The 18,732-nt window shown below is 38.2% G+C and overlaps 1 protein-coding gene across 1 annotated transcript; it reads right to left on the bottom strand.

Moving 5' to 3' along the window:
- Positions 1 to 876: 876 nt before the first annotated feature.
- Positions 877 to 17,800, bottom strand: rps6ka4 (ribosomal protein S6 kinase, polypeptide 4). Its single transcript, XM_067607578.1, has 18 exons — positions 16,802 to 17,800; positions 13,666 to 13,737; positions 12,994 to 13,061; positions 12,447 to 12,597; positions 12,127 to 12,242; positions 10,942 to 11,049; positions 10,731 to 10,811; positions 10,413 to 10,516; positions 10,060 to 10,210; positions 9,794 to 9,955; positions 9,374 to 9,499; positions 7,409 to 7,542; positions 5,664 to 5,757; positions 5,315 to 5,485; positions 4,100 to 4,291; positions 3,850 to 4,009; positions 3,472 to 3,635; positions 877 to 3,370 (listed from the first exon to the last, which is right to left on the bottom strand). The coding sequence occupies exons 1-18, from the start codon at positions 16,887 to 16,889 to the stop codon at positions 3,158 to 3,160; spliced, it is 2,355 nt and encodes a 784-aa protein (XP_067463679.1). The 5' UTR covers positions 16,890 to 17,800; the 3' UTR covers positions 877 to 3,157.
- Between the last annotated feature and the right edge of the window lie 932 nt (positions 17,801 to 18,732).

Genomic DNA, 18,732 nt, shown 5'->3' with positions numbered 1-18,732 from the left:
AGATTATGACTGGTTTCAAAGCAGCAGTGTTTAAAGATGAAAGGCAGCCATGTTCACAGAAGAGTTTTTCTACAACCCAGCTGAGGAATGAATGAATATGCTCAGAAATTTGCTTAACATCTAATTTTGTCCTATCATTTTTGTGCAATATGGTGGTATCAGTAGTTGTTCAGACTAGTGTGAAGTAACTTTAAAGCCCCTTATCTGACTTCAGCAACTCATAGTGGTCACTTTCTCTCTAACAACATATAAACTGTACCAATTTTCACTAGGAATGTCTCTTTTTATTGCAAAAAGATATTCAGTATATAAGATATTTGACAGGGGGTTTGAGATACATTTGAATAACATCATAGATTTTGAGTTCATAAACGGCTGTCTTCACTGTTTAGTTCATGTTGTTTTGACATTGATTAAAGCGTCCTCCCTCTGTTATGAAATAGGTACATTTTTGGAATTACTTTTGTCCAGTGGAAGTTTTCAATAGATGTTTTTCACAGCACATATTTAGACTTGTCATAGCAGCAAAGGCACAGGTGCAACTGACAACATTGACGATCGTTCAGTTCCATTCAAGTGTCAAAGGAAGCCATACAGGTGAACCATCATGCACAAATGCAGCGTCATGAATTTGGGATAAATAAATGGGATTCAGCCATCGTTAATGTCGTTAATTGCACCTGTGCTTTTCCTGCTTTAACATGTCAAAATGTCTGCTGTTAAAAAGCTCTATTAGTACCAATCGTTCACAATAAAAAAAACCATCAATATTAATGCATCTCAGTGTAATTGGTGCTGACAGTCCTCAAACTAATGAGCGCTCTTATCACAATCACTTACAAAACAATATCAGCACTCAAGACAACACACACACCATCTATTTAAAAGTAGTTTATTTTGCACCAAACAAAAAATCTTGGTGCAAAAGATAAAACTCCCAGTTATGACATCAGTGACAGTGCATCTCAGTAAAATAGTAATGCTCAAAAAAAAAAAGAGAGAGAGAGAAGAAAAATATCATTTACTACAACAAAAGAATATCAACACCAATAAAAGCACAGTTTCTTAAGTAAAAATGTTCAATTTTCAAACACAAACAACCTGTTACCTTTTAAAAAGACAAAGGCAGCAAACAACAACAAGAAAATAATACAGTAACTTGCAATAATGCTTCATCTGGTACAGAAATATCAGTACAACCAATCTCCCAGCGCCACTCATGCTCTCACACAGCCACGCACACACACACGGTGCTGGTACACAACAAGAGCCAATTTCACATGAATCCCATTACCACAGCATTAAAATCAATTACATGTAATAAATATCAGTGAAAGCACCTTTAAAGCTGAAATGTGTTTAATTGATCAACTGTGCAACATGTAAAAAAAAAAAAAAAAAATCCAATAAAAACATAATTACATCAGGAGACTATACCATACCATTAAATCATTACAGACATCATTTTTTGCTCTAAATCAAGGATGAGTATATACACAACAGCTCTCGCAGGATGGTCTCCAAAGAACCATTTTTAAAGTCATGATTAAGTGTATCATTGTATAACATCATTTTCATTTCAAAGCAATAAAATATTTTGAACCACATCTGTAAAAAGACATATTTGGGTGACCTATGCAGCCCAGGTGACAACAAACTTAAATCTTAAAATCAAAGCGTAATCGACAGGCAACAATACTTCACTGTATCAAATCTGATTTTATTTGTAATAGCTGCATTTGGCGCTGGTCTGATAGGCTAATAGAAAACTGCAATACCCTTTTAAAAATCACCAGCCCAAGACAATGTGCACTCAAAAATCAGTTAAATCAATTTTTGCTCCAATCTACGTGCAAACATTCTGAGTGACACTTTCTTAATGAGCCCGAAATACCAAAATATAGAAAATGTTCTTATAATTCATCATCACAACAGATTAGCATGCTAGAAATCCTCAGACAGGCACAATAATGCGAGTAATTTACAGCAAATATGACAAGAAAATCGCTCTGTATCTCATGACTACTTCTGTGTCTTCATCTCTTGTTACAGGTGCTGCTACTGTTGGACACTTAGTTAGTACTGCGACCACTTCAAATCAAACTGATTGTTTATCAAAACACATCATCGGAGCAGCGTATCAAGACATGAGCTCCGTGTTGTGTTCAGTGGGATCTGTAGAGTTGGTAGTGTATTAGAGGTGCCACTGCTTTGTCAGTGTCCTTTGGACTGAAGATCATCACACAGTTAAAACTGTATTCAATAGAGAAGATTTCGACTACAGCAATAATCATCCTTTGCCATCTCCAAGGTTCTACATATCACAAGCATTTCCCTCAGCGCTCAGTCCAGAAATATTCTTTCCTTTTCAACCATTTGATCATTTACATTCTCTGCAAATAGTGCAAACAGCTAGATTATTTTTGACCAACCTAAACAATTTAGAAAAGTTAAAAAAAAAAAAATTACGTTTCGCTATCTTTACAGAGCAGAGTGCCTACATGTGGCAAAGCACTTGTAAAGCAGTGGCCAAATCATTATGTGTGGCAAAGTTAAAAATAACTAGATACAATCAAAGTATTAAATCTGCAAATTACTGGAAGGACTACTCGTTTGCTATGTGCAAATTAAGTGTGTATTCACACCGGCTCAATTGATATATTCACTGCTTTGCTGTATATATGGCTTCTGCTCATTTATGGCTCCTTTTTCCCTTTATCCCTATATAACCAGGCACTGTTTCTTACCCACAGTGAAAACAGGTAAATGTCTCATTTTTAACTTTTAGTGTGTGATGTCACCACATTATAGTGAGCGAATACTGAATATGTATTCATTTTTCTCAAGGCAACCAATTTCTGTACATCTTAGAGATGCCAAACTAGACCTCTACCATCTCATCTTACATCCAAAATACATGTGTGGTTTGGGGAAAATAATGCACGACGACATGATGAATGAAGTTGCTTTACCATGTTAGTAAAAAGTGGAATTCAATTTTGTGCTGAAAACCTAAACGCTAACCTAAACCAGTCTTTTGGTTTGTCAGTATGTTTTTTGGAACTGGGTGACAGTATCACCACTGGAGGACATCTTGTTGCCAGTATGAGCACATACCACTTCATTTTTTCTACTTTCCTCCCCACTGCCATTTAGGCTAGCTCTGCTTTGGGGTCACAGTTTGCTTTGGCTGTGCTTTGGATGGTGTTGCAGAGGCGGAGGAGGAAGTGGAAGAAGAAGAGGAAGAAGAGGATGAGCTCCATCGGGTCTCTACACCTGTGCTTGTCATCTTGAGCTTTCGTCGTTTTGCAAGGGGAGCGTTGTCGACACTTTTCAGAAAGAAGCCCTCTCTCTTACCGCGGTTGAAAGCCTGGTGAGAGAAGAAAATGACAGTGAGATGAGACACATTAAGTGCACGCACTTAACATATTGTTTCAAAAACTCTGAGACATTAATACACAATGCTGTTACCTTGTAGGTGGCGTTGACATAGGTGCGGACAGTGGGCCCACTGGACTCCAGCACATCTGGAGTGCACAAAGGAGTGGTGGACATGGATGCTCCGCCTTGCAGCCAGCTGTTCTCTTTCAGATCAGAGAGTTTGAGACGCATCTCTGGATCCACTGTCAGTAGACCTTAAATCATAGAGCAAAGGGTTAAAACAGAGAAAGAGACACAGACAAGAGAACAAGATAATGACGCGGGCTAACAAGCTGACTTGCATTGACATTCCTCTCACGGCTAGAAAACAGTGGGAACACTGTAAGCCATCCACCATGCTATTTGCCAACAGTGCAGACAGAAACAGAATCAGAACATGCGTCAGTAAAAGCAAACCACATCTCATACCTTTCACAAGCTCTTTTGCATCCTCTGACACACCCTTCCAGGCCTCCCCATCCAATGAGAAATCTCCCTCTTTTATCTTCTGCATGATGTCGGCAGCATACGATGAGGTCATCCCCTGCTGCTCGCTCTGAAATGGCACCTGGCCTGACAGCATGGTGTACTGATAGTAAAAAAAACACACACAGATAGTAATGAGCACTTCAGTTAGCCTGTCTGATGTGATCAAATCAACAGTTTTGAGTGAAATTACCAGGATGACCCCAAGACTCCAGAGGTCACAGGCCTTGTCGTATCCTGCGCTCTCAAAAAGTTCAGGTGCAGCGTACTGCAGCGTGAAGCAAGGAGTCTGCAGGGGGGCGCTGCCTGCGGGGCACAGGCGGGCGAATCCAAAATCTATCACTTTCAGCACAGAGCTCTCTCCCTCATCTGCAAACAGCACGTTCTGTAAGATAAACCGACAAGAAACATGATCATCCACTTATTTTTCTTTACCTTTTACACTCAGGCCTCATTTTTTCCTGACAGAGCACTAAATACCACTATTAAATACTGCAAGTTGGTATGTTCCTGACCTTGATATACTGTATGTGTTTGGTATTTTGCAGCACATGCAGCACAAAGGTGGGAATAGGGGCCAATGATGAAGTGTTATCATTCAAATGAGGTGTCAAAATTAGTTGTGGATATTTGAGTGAGACAAGAGCTGTTTCCACATCACACACCTGACTATGATTCAACATTTGGTGATTCTGACAATAAGCGCAAACTAAATGCTTAGAGAGGAAATGTGCATGAATTGTAGAATAATGTAGATAATGTTTTGATAAACCAGGAAATGCATTTAGATCAGCATCAAAGATAAAGGTTTATGTAATTACAGCAGGCAGCTCAGTAAAACACTGTGCAGAACTAAAATGGGTGATTCTTCACTGCTGTCATTCACAGCTGCTTTATACTGTATGAAAGTCATGTCCTTCAGTTAATTAAATCCCGACAGCCTTCTGAAATCAAGATACATGTGTGATAAATCTGCAGCCTTCATTTTGTGCCGTACTGCAGCGCAGACAGTATGCACGACTGTCCACGGTGTTTACTTTTATTTAATCATGTGAAAATGCTGTCCCAAAATAACCACACAAACATTCACACACATCAGACTGGTTGGTTAAAGATCTGCCAGTTTATGTGAGATATCCTGGAGGCGCACGACACATGCAGTTCACAGAGGAAAAACACTGAGATAATTAAAACTTCACTCTGTTCTTGTTCCCACTCTCGTTCTCTCTCATCAGTAATTCTACTCACCTTGGCTTCCTTTCTAACTTCACTGGCACGAGTTTCGTTTTGAATTATTAAAAATGGATTTTTAATTTCAATCCGATGTGATACAGTGGAATTGTTTTGAATTAAGTGGGAGATTCTGTATGTTTACGGAAATCAATTGAGTCATCAAATCATAGCCCACCTCTGGTTTGAGGTCTCTGTGCACGACTCCAGCCTCGTGCATGAAGCTGACAGCTGAGACCAGGCTCTGTAACAGCTGACTGGCTTCCGCCTCTCCAAAGAGTTTCTTCTTCTTGATCCTCTCTAGCAGCTCCCCACCTTGCAGAAGCTCCATCACTAAATATGTGTGGTACTGAGAGAGAAGGAGATGTGCAAAAAGAAGGGGTTGTGATGACATTTTTCACCATTGCAGATAGCTTTATATCCAGTATTGCAAAGTTTCTATCCTCAAATGTGCATACAGTATATTAAATTAATTAAGGAATTGTACATGTCATTATACATTGGTTTCCTGGATTTTTCCATTGTACCTGATCAGTATAGACGTCATGCAGCTTCACGATGTTTGGGTGAGCCTCACATTGCCTCAAAGCAGCAATCTCCCTCTGGGTGTTTGCCTCCATTCTAATAAAATCAAAAGAAAACAATTTTACTTCACTGTTCAATACTTGAGACAAACACACATACGAGAGAGATACACAAAATAATACACAGTTAGTGGGTGAGGGGTGGGTGGTACTCAAGGCACTGGCCCAATCCTGCCGCAAATGGGACAGATTCACAGTTCCTCCAGCCTGCGACCCTCCCAACAGCACAGAGTACAGAGTAGCACCCTCTACACGAGAACAAATCCTCAGCACGCCCACACACACAAGAGGAAAGAAATCATCATGGTACATATTGTTTCAAACAGCAGACAAGGAACCAAAGAAAAACATCTATAAAAACAACTGAAAAAATTATGAAAAATGTCAGATGTCCATTATTCAGCCCCTGAGGATCTGTAGCTGCTTGTTCCATTGATGTCAAATATCAAAATCATCTTTAAGCCAGTTCTTCAGATGAAAACAATTTGGTTTTCTCCATTTCCAATGAATGAGTGTGGTCCTCTTTACTGAGAGACATAATTTATGGCATAATGGGATATTTATACAAAACATATGACTTAAAAAGCTTACCACCTCAGCGCAGAATGTTTTCTCTGCGGGGCAGTGCCACAGTAGATGTATTAATGTACCTGTCCTGCCACTCTGACCCATTTAAAACACAATTCATTCATTTGTGGGGGATTATATATATCTGACCTGAATAAAACCTTTGACTGAATAACTTTATGCTTAAAATAGTCTGACAAATAATAAAAGCTGCAATATGTTTTCCCACTGGTCTATAGTGAGAGATACTCCTAGGTTTATTTAGTTTTAGTCTTTTCCTTTTTTTATTATTAGTACAACAATTATCAAAAGTGTTCAACAGAATTTGACAAGGTTTGAAAACAGTTCCTTTGCCATCACTACTCACTGTGTCTTTATGGCTAAATGTTATGCCATTAACAATGTAACCTTTTAGTGACATTTTCAGCTGGATATACTGAAAAAAGTTGGCATCATTAAAATCATACTGCATTTATCTAGTAAAATCAATAATATTGCCATTAGAAAGAAATTGGCACAATTTGGTAATACGTTCCTGCTGCCAAACCTTGTTAAAAACCAGTTTCCAGACAATTTGTTAATTTCCTTGAATCATAGCTGTGGAAACTTTAGAGGAATGGTGGAAATGAGAAAAGACAGTCTGGGGAGTACATTCATTTTTATCACGTCTGCTCTCCACCATAATGATAAAGGCAAATTCATCCATCTCTTGAGGTCTTTTACTTTTTTCCAGAGCTTAGGACCATTCATCTCTAAATATTTCAACCCTTGTGTTCCCCATACAGTGCAGGTAGAAGCTAAGTGATCAGACACTGTAAAATCTTTAATGTTAATTTTTAATTTCTACTTTGATTACTTCTAATGGCACAGGCTAATGGTTCAAGTGCTAGTGTAAACATGACTGGAGATGCAGGACAACCCTGTCTAGCACTGGTTTGGAGCCAATTTAAAATGTCTGTTTTGTCACAAAATTCTTTCTAGGGTTAATACTCTGCATCTCAGAAGGAGAATGGAAAGGTATACAAGAAACAAACATTCTGTCACTTATACAATCAGATGGTGCAGTGATACAGTAAACACACAAACACAAAGTTATGTAAGAGTCATGTACTAAGACTCACCTGCGGCTGACGATCTTGACTGCAAACTCATGGCCACTTTGCTTGTGTCTGCATTTCCTGCACACAGAGAAACTACCCTCACCTAAAGGTGGCCCGTGGAGACACAGCTCATAGTGCTGGAAAAACTGGGATTCCTAAATAAAGAAGGGAAAGCGTGTGACTTTAAGCCTGAGAGATGTGTTTATTAGTTATTTTCTTGTGCAATAAGACATGGCTACCAGCACAAAGATCTGGCTTCGGTGCACATTGATGAATGAGCATTTATGTACCGAACAAGGGTTTGTTATAAACAAACAAATATTTTTGGATTTATATAGTGATAAAATTTGCCTTTACAATCACATGAAACCTGACTGCTCAACATATCAATGTCTATCATAACCACGCTGTTGGGTTGTTTTACATAATGTAATGAGCTGTGATACACATTTTTGTTGTTACAATAGCAATGCAAACAATTACTACGTCAAATGTATGTATTATGTAACATTTGAGAAGGCCAAATGAAAATGATATGTAGCTCCAATTTGACTTCCCTTTCCAACAGGCAGTCTCATGACCTGAGATTTTCCATTCCTAAACATTTACTATAATATTGCACATTGATATCAGAACAAAGCCTCGTGATTATTGTGATATTTCTTCCATATTGCATAAGCCTTGATATGATATGACAAAACATCCTGTGAAATAAGATAGGCCAACTTTGGTTAACAAACTAAACTACTTTCTCTTCCTCCCCTCCTTCCTGTCTATCCTGATTAACAAACACTATGCTGAGCCTTTTTTAGATGCTACTTTACATCCGTCTAGATTACAGAGAGGAGAGATGAGGAACTGAGTCACCTAGGTTAGACAGTGTTAGCAAAATGTCATCTGCATAAAGATTGGCTTTGAAATCATAACCAAAAAGATACCATTTATGTTCTGATTATCTCTAACAGCACAGGCAAATGTTTCAAGTGTTACTGTGAATATGACTGGAGATGTAGGACAAGCCTGTCTAGTAGATCTATACAGTTTAAAACCACTGGTTTGGACATGTGCAGTAGGATTACACTGCACTGATTTAAAACACCTATTTTGTGATAAAATTCTTGAAATAAGGTAGGCCAACTTTAGTTAAAGCTGGTTTGCAGGACTTTTTTCTCCCCCTTCTGGCAGTGAGAGTAAAGGGGGGGTGCTCGGCTGTGATTGCTTGACATAGGCATGCAGCACGCTCTCATGCGCACCCCCAATGACAGGCGCACAGAGAGGGCCGGTAAAAACTGATATGTTTTGACAGTACACAGGCCCGAAAACATATTTTTTTCGAAGCCCACCTGCTTACCGGGATTTGTCCCAGTATGCCAGTACACCACTGGCCATAATCTGCTGTTACAGCTGTAAAACGGTGGATAAATTGTTTTGAGCGCCACACAAGCCCCGTGAAATGACTCGTTTCACTGTCAGAATTTGATCCATTAGGTCCTACAACGTTTGGAAAGTCTAGAAGACCCACACGATTAATGGCTAAATGGGCAGTTCAGGAATGTTGTGCCCTACCTGAGATTTAAAAACTCCATATACTGTGAAATACAGACAGATTTATCTGACACAACTCAATCAGCAGATAAATCTCAATCAGCATGATGTGAAAACATTTGGCAAGGGCTTGAATGTAACAGTAGATATTTATATGTGAAAGTTCCGCATTGCAGGTTTAATAAACTAGGCTAAATAAAACTAGTTTCTCTTTGTCTCTTCCTTCCTTTCTGCCCTGATTAACAAACACTATGCTGAGCCTTTTTTAGCTGCTATTTCACATCTGTCTAGATTGCAGAAAAACTTCAAATAAAGTCAAGACACTTTATGTTAGTGAGGTAACCTTGCAAAAACATTGCAAGACTGCCCTTAAAACATATCTTTATTCCTAAATCACTTCACACCTTAACCAAAAATGGGTTTATAAGTGAATATCCATACCTCTAACATTGCACTGCGTTGGACAGAGGCCGAGCCTGGTCGATCAGCACGAATCTGGGACTCTACAAAGTCTCCCATGACCGCGTTCTTATTGAACAGGATGGAGGGAGCAATAAACGAGTAGCCCTAAAAAAACAGAGAAGAGATGTTGGGTTTATGACGAGGTAGTAGACTCTGAGTAGACTGCTGTGAATGATAGAGGAAGCAGTCTACCTAAAAAACACAACATCATTATCAAAAAACATACATCCAAACACACAACTCTATTAATAAAAAAGGAATTAAGACACACTTTTCTATTATCTTTATTATCAGGCTCGCATTTCAGAATGACAATATTTTCAGATGATAGTTATGGATATTTTATATATTGGAAATCCAGCTTTTGTTAGTGTCCAGGTTGAGACAGCAAGGACTGACCTGGAACAGGCGGTCTGTGCTTGGGGGCGTGCTTGCTGGAGAGTAGACTGGATCCATCCCCGTGAACTCCTCAGCAAAGTTCCCCACGTCAAGTTCACTCTTCAACTCTGGCTTGAATGGACTCTGCACCTTCTTCTGGGCTAGGTCATCCCAGTTTAGTCCCTGTCGGGCAAACAAAAAGCAGATGGGAAGAGTTATGAATCAGTAAAAAGGGCAGATGGAAGAAGAGAGGCACTTGAGTGAGTAGCAGCTGAAGAAAGAGGAACCTTGAAGAAGGAATGTGCTTTGATGTCTTCAGCCCCCCGTGGTCCAGAGCCCAGTCTCTTGTGGGGATCTTTCACCAACAACTTCCTGAGCAGGTCCTGAGCAGTGTGTCCAATCATAGAGGGGAATGGTGGATCACAGCGCAAAATACGTCTGAGGAGGGTGGAAAAGATGATAATAAGTCCTATTTTATTAACATAGCACCCTCATAACATACTAAGACAACTCAAATTAGTTAAGTTAAAAAAGTTAAGTAAATGGTACTTTCAACACAATGGCTGAGATCATTTTTATGAGTTGAGAATAAAGATGATTGAGATTTGGATACATATTTTAAGGAGTCAGCAGCACTCACTTTGACACCTCGCTCTGGGAGTTCCTCTCTCCCTCCAAAGTAAAAGGAGATGCTCCCGTCAGCAGCTCAAACATCAGGATCCCGAGGCTCCACCAATCTACCGACTGAGGGAGGAGACGGGTTAAAAATACATTACATAAAGAAAAATGGACAAATTACACGCAGATGAGGTAGCCTATCATCAAACTGAATGTAAAAAATATATAATTTGAACCTTACTTCACAGGTGCTCATTGAGATCATTTAAAATCTTTAACATTACCAAAATTATCTGAACACTGGAAACCAGTGCTCGCTGCCTTACTGTCATATCTTTACCTTGCCATGTCCCGCCTTCCCCCGGATGATTTCAGGTGCCATGTACTCAATAGTGCCACAGAAAGAGTAGGTCCTTTCCTTCTGTAATAAGAAGAAAGTGAAGATAAAGTATGACCGTAAAAACAATTATAATAGGAACAAATCATTGTTAAGATTGCGATAACAAATGACGAACGTTCCATGTATCATTGCCCACTTCGTGTTTACGTACCTCTTCAACCAGAAACTCTTTGCTGAGCCCAAAATCAGTCAATACCACATGTCCTTCATTGTCTAGAAGAATATTTTCCAATTTGATGTCTCGGTACACAATCCCAAGCTGAACAAAACAAAAATACGTACCAGTTAATTGTATGGTACGTGCTGTGATTTGTGAACAGAGATGGCTTTCATTGTGCACAGTATATGGTAAAAATCTTCATAAGAAAACAAAAAATGACCCATTATCTACCGATTGTTTTCAGTAATCACAGCATTTTCCAAGCCCATTCAGTAGTTCTAATCTTCTAAAGGTCTAACTCCTAAACTTGTCAAAGTAAACTGCCTGACCAGCTACACAAACAGAAGTGCAACCCTTAATTGCAACATTACCTCAGGAAATGAGAACACAGCTCACCAAAGGTGCTGTTATTTACATGGTTTTACTTGATGCTATGCAAAGGAACAATTCCTAACAGTCAACATTATGGTTTTCAGCCTATATTAATTATTTAAATGCTTAACTGTGAATCTAGTTTGCCCAGCAAGTGTCTTTACTTAGTTACAGACTAAGCTGATTCATAAGAACCTCAGGAGTGTACTCGTAAAGTTCTAAAACATCCTTGAAAATGCACACACTCTATCTTCCCTGCATACAGTGCTTTGTGCATATGCTAGAAGATGACATAAAGATCACTTAATGGCACAGTTGTTCACCTGAGGTTAGAGCTAAATTTACAGCTACAGTAGTTTTGAAACATTATTAGATAACCACTAGGTAACTTTAGTGAGCTAAAGAGTATTTCAGGTGGTAAAACAATAGCACAGAGTTGACTTCCTGCCCAGCATCAAACTGATGTCAAATTTAACAACTATCTGGTAAAGAAAGTTTAGCATTACAGTTTACTCCTTCACTAAAGAGGTGGTGGTGACTAAACCAGAGCTAAAAGGTCACCAAATATGGGACTAACATTAGTCAGATGGAGAGAAACACGATTCCAATAGGATGATAATGTTGCTCCGTCAAAACTGTGTGAGTAGGAAACTGCTTTCCAACACGTCAGACATAACAATTCTATAAGGTGATATCACTGCACTCTAAGCTCTTTAAGCTCACCTTGTCTTTCTTCTGCTTTCTGGTGCCCAAAAATCAATAAATGAAGATTGAAGTTATAGTACTGGAAGGAGAAACGCCCACCTTGTGCAGGTGCTCCAGAGCAAGGATTATTTCCCCAATATAAATCCGCACCGCTTCCTCTGGAAAGTGATCCCGCTGGTACAAATGAGTGAACATCTCCCCGCCGCTCACATAGTCTGCACTCACACACACAGACAAATACACAGGGAGCTTGAATAGACATATACAAAAATTACGCAAACACACATTATGCACAAAAGGCCAACAGACACACAAACAGTAATACACAGAAACATAAAGAGAACATCTATTCAGAACTTCAAGACTGAAGAGACATGAGTTCTACATATTTGGTTAGACCTTTGTGTCCCAGAACTCACCCAGGATGAGATGCAGCTTGCTCTGCGTCTGAAAGGCATAATGGAGTGTGACCAGGAAGGGAGACTGGCGGATGTGCTCCAGCACCTGCCTCTCCGTGCGAGTATGTTCCGTTGTCTTTGCCTTCTGAACGATAGCTGCTTTCTTTAGCACCTAGAGTAGTATATAAAATAAACGTACTTATATTTTGACTGATTGGGGTTTTCCATCAGTATATTAAGTCAACACCAGGAAAACCTACACATCCTAAATGGATTTAATCCTACAGACCAGGTGAAGAAAAATACTGTATTAAGTTATAGCAAACTTCACTTTGTTGCCTATCATTTTTAGAGTGACATCTCTTCATGTGTTTATTTCAAAGTAACAAAATGTGCCCAAGAAATTAAGTATTACATATACTTTTGAATACAAACAAAATCAATTCATCATCAACATAAAACATTTCAAAAGGTTTCTTGTCTTAGATTTAAAGCAAAGCCCAGTGATTCATTTTTTGAGCCAAGAAACAGTTTTGTGATCACATGTAGTTCAATATTACAGACTCACCTTCATTGCATATAGCTGGCCTGCATCGTGGCCGCTGTTCTTCCTGACCAAAAACACTTTTCCATAAGCTAGACAAAGACAAACAAATATTTCCTCCAGTCATTCAATAACTTCTTGAAAGAGAGCCCCACAAGTACCAGCAAACAAAGAAACATCATCAGATTGTGCCTTAATTAGTTGTGGAGCTGCTGCAAAACACGATCACAAGGTGAACAGGTGCAGAAATGATTTAACTCAGCTAAATATATGCAAAAGCATTCCTGAACACTAAATTTAATCAGGTGTTGTTCTGTTGATAGAAGCCGCTTCTCATATCTCCCATAGGTATTTAGTACGGCAGAGGTCTAATAACAAAGACATCTACAGCATCTGGTCTACCCTCTAAACATCCGCATATTAGACATGCTGTCTTGATGATTTGCAACTCCCAAACCAGGATATGAATGTAAAGACATGTTTTGTCACAGCGCTGAAGTCCTCAGGGATGCTTTCTCTATACCGGCTATGAATATCAATTACAAACACTCTACCCCAAAGATATTTAACCATGGCAAGAAAACACATCCTGTCTGCTCTGTATTTTCCATACTGACATTTCACTCAAGTTTTTCTTAAGGTTTGACAACACTTATAATTGTATTTCATATATTTCACGCTTCACTTGACACTTACCTCCAGTGCCCAAGACTTTGAGCAGCTCAAAGTTCTCCATGCCGACCCTCTCAGTGTGTCCTGTGAGGTTAGCTAGTGGCAGAATGAAGAAAACGTCTTCAAAACATACAGCAAATATGCTCATTTTTTTTCAGTACACTGCAAACATTTAAAAAATGCATTAACATCTCTTAAAGTAATTAGAAACATATGTCTAACTTTTAAGAGATACTTAGTTTTAATTGTGAGCAAGTCAGTTTAGCCTCACACATGAACTGAGATTGACTATCAGCAGTCTACACAAGAGACTTGACAAAATCATCATAATATTAGAGATTATCAATGCGGGTCATTCTGTTTCAAATCAGATAAAGTTGTTGCAGCACCGTCTCAAATTTTGTTCAAACCTTGTCTATATGATGAATGGGTCCCAAAACCAAGGCCTGTAAAATATTTCTGGTTAAATCCTATGTTTTCATATTTTTTTCAGCCCTTGATATTATTTCATTTTTATAGCCTCAAAAACACCTTCTCTGGTGAGCCACGTTTAGGCATTAATATCTTGACAGGTATTGTTCCTAGATTCACCAAACTTTGTAGGATAGAAGAAAAACATGTTCTGTTTGCCAAAACCATTAAAAGCCTGTATTGCATGCCATGTTATTTTTATAAGGCCGTAGATTTGGAAAAAGTGCAAAATTCCTGAATGAGAGTGATATTGAAGGTACTACAAACACACATTTTTGCACCAATATGATATCAATCATTATTTTTTCTGCAAATACAATCTTTTATTAATTTTGTGCCAATATTTGAGGCCTCTACCAGCAGAAGACATGAAGATATTATGAATAAAACATGGCATGGTAGCATATTGGTCATTTTCATAGGACCAAAATGGTATGTAAGGAAGCTAGTAGGAACATTAAAATGTAGATGGAAATTGCTTGTGTATGGTTATTAAGGGTACAAAGTGCCAATGTCCTTCTGTTTTTCCTTCATACAAAAATAGACACAGATTTGAGAGATATTTTACCTCTGGCAGAAAAACATTCATTTCAGGATTACATTTTTTCACCTCAGTATCTCCATGATTATTGAATTCCTGTGTCATAGGAATTGTAAGAAATAAAGGATAAACATGTTTTCAGTATGTTCATTGGAATAGAGGGCATTTGAGATGGGAATGTGTCACCAGTAAGGTCTTGGATATTGAAAATAAGTGAAATATTTTGATAAAACCTCTGGTATAAGGAGGAATAAGTGGTATCCTAATTGGCCCTCTCAGGCTCCAGTGGGAGAATCTTAATGTGTTATCACATAAAAGGTTGGATGTGTGTATACATGTAGTTTTACAATGTGCATGTTATAAAGCTATATGCCCTGATAGTAAAGAATATAGCTTGTATTAATGACCTACAGAAAACATGTATTTCTTAACTCCAATCAATATTTCAGAGGCGGGGACTCACATAGGTACAGATAATAAGGGAAGACCCTGCTTCTTCATGATGGAAATTTTTTCCCCCTAGAGTTAAAGCAATGCCTTCATAACTATGCACATGTATCTATGAAGGGAACATGGAAGAGACACTGGCATTCTGTACACTAAATGACCATACATTAAGCTATTTCCACATTTCCATTTTTATGTTCCTACTAGCTACCCCATATACCATTTTGATCCTATGAAAATGACCAAAAAAATGCTACCACGCCTTGGTTTATTCATAATATCTTCATGTCCATTAGTGGTAGAGACCTCAAAATGACACAAAATTAATAAAATATTGTATTTTGAAGAAAAAATAATTGATACCATATGGGTGCATAAAAATGGGTTTATAATACCCTCAATATCACTCTCATTAGGGAATTTTGCACTTTTTTCCAAATCCTGGGCTTTATAGAAAATGAATACGCATGCAGTACAATGGTTCAGTCATACTGAGAACATGTTTGTCTTCCATCCTACAAAGTTTGGTGAAGCTAGGAACAACAGTTTTCAAGATATTAATTCCCAAACATGGCTTCCCAGAAAAGGCATTTTTGAGAGTGTAAAAATTAAAAAAAAAAACAGGAATTGAACAAAAATATTTTACAGGCCTTAGTTTTGGGATCCAAATATTATATAGACAAACTCTGAACAAAATCTGAAACTGTGCTGCAACCACTTTCCTGGATTCTGTCTGATTTGACAGGGAATGACCCATGAGCTAAAAGTGAAAAACTCATATGTTATATAAATATATATATTTTTTGAAGACTATCGCTATTTTGCAGGTATTACAACACTATTACTAGAATAGAGTCTCTATATACACGCTATAGATTAAAACGTTGATGGTTGTTTCACTTCAATCAATATCTACATCCCAACTGATGAGATCACTGTAAGCACAGTAATACATTATTCCTGTGACAGCTGATGAAAAATATTCTATAACACCACACACGGCCAGACCTGCGACTTACTTTAAATGTTCAACCTACTGAGAGAAGATGCAGCAGCCGTTATCTGCTTTATACGATTCAGAGTGGATTTTCTGAGTAGAGTAACACTATAAGTCTCGATCAAATTTGTATTCAGGCTGAAGCACCACAAACTAAGTCAACATCCCTTTCTGAAGGCGGTGCACCCATCTCCTGCATCTCCTGTTCACAAGCTCCTCAGGTTTGACACACAGATGCTCTGAAAGCTCGGCACATGGCTGCAGTAAGCTCTTGTCAGACTAATTACTTGAGCTTATGCTGAAGGCCATGCAGTCTATGATCTACATATACTGAGCAATGAAAAACACAAATAGAATCATGTATCATGTGAAGCAAATACTTTGTGTATTGACTTGATTTTATGGGACATTTTGGGGTTTGTTGTATTGTACTGCATCGTATTGATGGTGTTTCTAATATGTTGTCCACCCACTGTATATGAAGAAGCACACAGTTGAAAAATGATAAACATATTACAATATAATACAAACATCACATCAAACTCCAGCCTCAAAAATGACCAGAGTTCAAATCAATCAATACATCCCTGACAAAGGTTCAACATTTAAAAAGTATACGTTTCACGAAGGTTGTGTTTATTTAATGATGGAATTTAACTACAATTTACAGGGGTTGTATTCTCTGTTTACACAGCTCGACTTACCATTGGTGATTTGATGCTTGACGGTACAGGCTGTTTCGTTTGTTTTTGCATCGGAGTCATCACCACTATCAGATGCGTCCCCAGGCATAACTTACAGAAAAGTAGACTGTACCCTGTAGAGACTGTCGAAGATGAACTGGGTTGCCAAATGTTTTGGTGTTTACAAGATGTTACACTAAACTCTCAGCTATTAAAAAACAACAATCTACAGTAGCTGCATTACTGAGAATACAGGGATTATCGAAATGACCGGACAGATGTGTTTCCTGCACAATACTGCTGCCCAGACATTAATCCCGATTCGCTTGACATCCTGGTGTTTCGCATTATTTATCTCATGTGATTGGCCGAAATCAATCTAAAAAAAACCACAGACGTGTTGTTATCAGATAGTAGCTGCTCACTGCGTTAAGCAATCATTCGCTTTATTTCACAACTGACTATGACAAAGACATTCAACACTGATTTTGAGTAACTGTCACATATGTGTTACCCTGAAGTTTAAGTGGCTAACGTTAGCATTACTAGCAGTCATTCACTAACTAACGTTACCTGACGTTACTCAGTTATAACGTTTTCGCTAATTTTACAGACACGACGCGTTATTACTCAGTGCGTACACCGCTAGTTAGTTAACAAAATTGCTACGATAACTAGACATGTTACCTATCCAGCTGTTGTGGTTTGTAGTAAACTGGCAAACTAGCAGCTAGCTAACGCATTTGCTCCTGTTGCCCGTCAAACTTTGAACGTTAGCTGTCGTTAACGCTGTTTTAGTTAGCGGTGTTAAATGGCCTCTTCGTCTATCAGCTATCAGACCATGTTGGTAAAAGGCCAGTTTGGGTAGTTCCTGATCTTCTTTGTCTCCACTAAAGCCAAGTTCATGATTCGTCCATGTTAAAGATATTTACAGCTCACTTATTGTTTTTGTCAGCTGCTAGCTAACTGCTAACACCAGGATGCTTTCGACACAACCTGGGCGACGGTCAGTCACGTGACACGTCAGTGTGGGCGGGGCGACGTTGCATACTGATCCGATCTGGTTTCAATTGTAGTATAATCAATTAGGTGTAGGCCTACATTTCTTCACCATATAAATAACTCCATTTAATAGTTTTTTTTATCATTATATAAATCTTTGATCTCATCTTTAATTTAAAAAACTAAAAAGGTTCAGAGAAGAGCTACATCCAGGTCTGAAAGAGAAGTCATATGAGGAGAGTTAAGAAAACTACATTTACCAATTTTACCATACAGGAGACATAGTGGAGACATGATTGAGGTCTATAAGCTTGTTCACAGAATATATGATATCACAGGCGAGCCTGTCATCCACCTGAGGAAAGGAAAGAGGAAACTCCTTAAAATTATTCCCACTAATGTTTCTCTTAAAAGAGAAAAAAAACGTCTTCACACTTCATACTGTAAAAGCATGAAATGAGCTTCCAGAGGATGTATTGCAGGCTCCTTCTATGACTCTTAAATAATATAAATATATTGGATAAATTCTGGTCAACATAGGGTATTTTGTATCATTATAAAGCTGATTTATGATTATTTGTGAAATTATTATTTTAAACAAGTATATAGTAGTACTGTTTTGTTTGTTGAGTCTGGTGTGGAGGATTTATATCCTGTACCAGAAAATGTTCAATAAATTTCAAAAAATAAAAAACAAAGTAATATAAGAATACAAACTACCAAAATGGCTGAGAAATTGTTTGAGATAAAATGTCACAATCTATCAATATCTTTATTAACAGTGTGTTTAAGATGTTATTTTATGCTTCATTTAAGTGTATAAATGTTGCAACAAGTCCAAGCATAACTATACTACAAGTGTTTAGCTTTTATGAAGGCCACATTTCAGAATCTCTCCATTGTACTTATAAATGATGTGTGTATTGTGAGGTGTTGGAATTACATTACCT

This window comes from Thunnus thynnus, chromosome 13 (assembly GCF_963924715.1).
Source record: "Thunnus thynnus chromosome 13, fThuThy2.1, whole genome shotgun sequence".
Taxonomy (NCBI): Eukaryota; Metazoa; Chordata; class Actinopteri; order Scombriformes; family Scombridae; genus Thunnus; species Thunnus thynnus.
Note: the sequence above shows the minus strand (reverse complement) of the source record. Positions and strands in the feature narration are given on the sequence as shown.

Excerpts from the sequence above, each read along its gene's own strand:
- rps6ka4 (XM_067607578.1), bottom strand. The coding sequence starts at position 16,889 with ATGCCTGGGGACGCATCTGATAGTGGTGATGACTCCGATGCAAAAACA. Across the intron at positions 9,500-9,793 it reads GCACAGACCGCCTGTTCCAG|GGCTACTCGTTTATTGCTCC; the intron begins GTCAGTCCTTGC and ends CTGTTTTTTTAG. Across the intron at positions 4,010-4,099 it reads GGAGTCTTGGGGTCATCCTG|TACACCATGCTGTCAGGCCA; the intron begins GTAATTTCACTC and ends TTTTACTATCAG.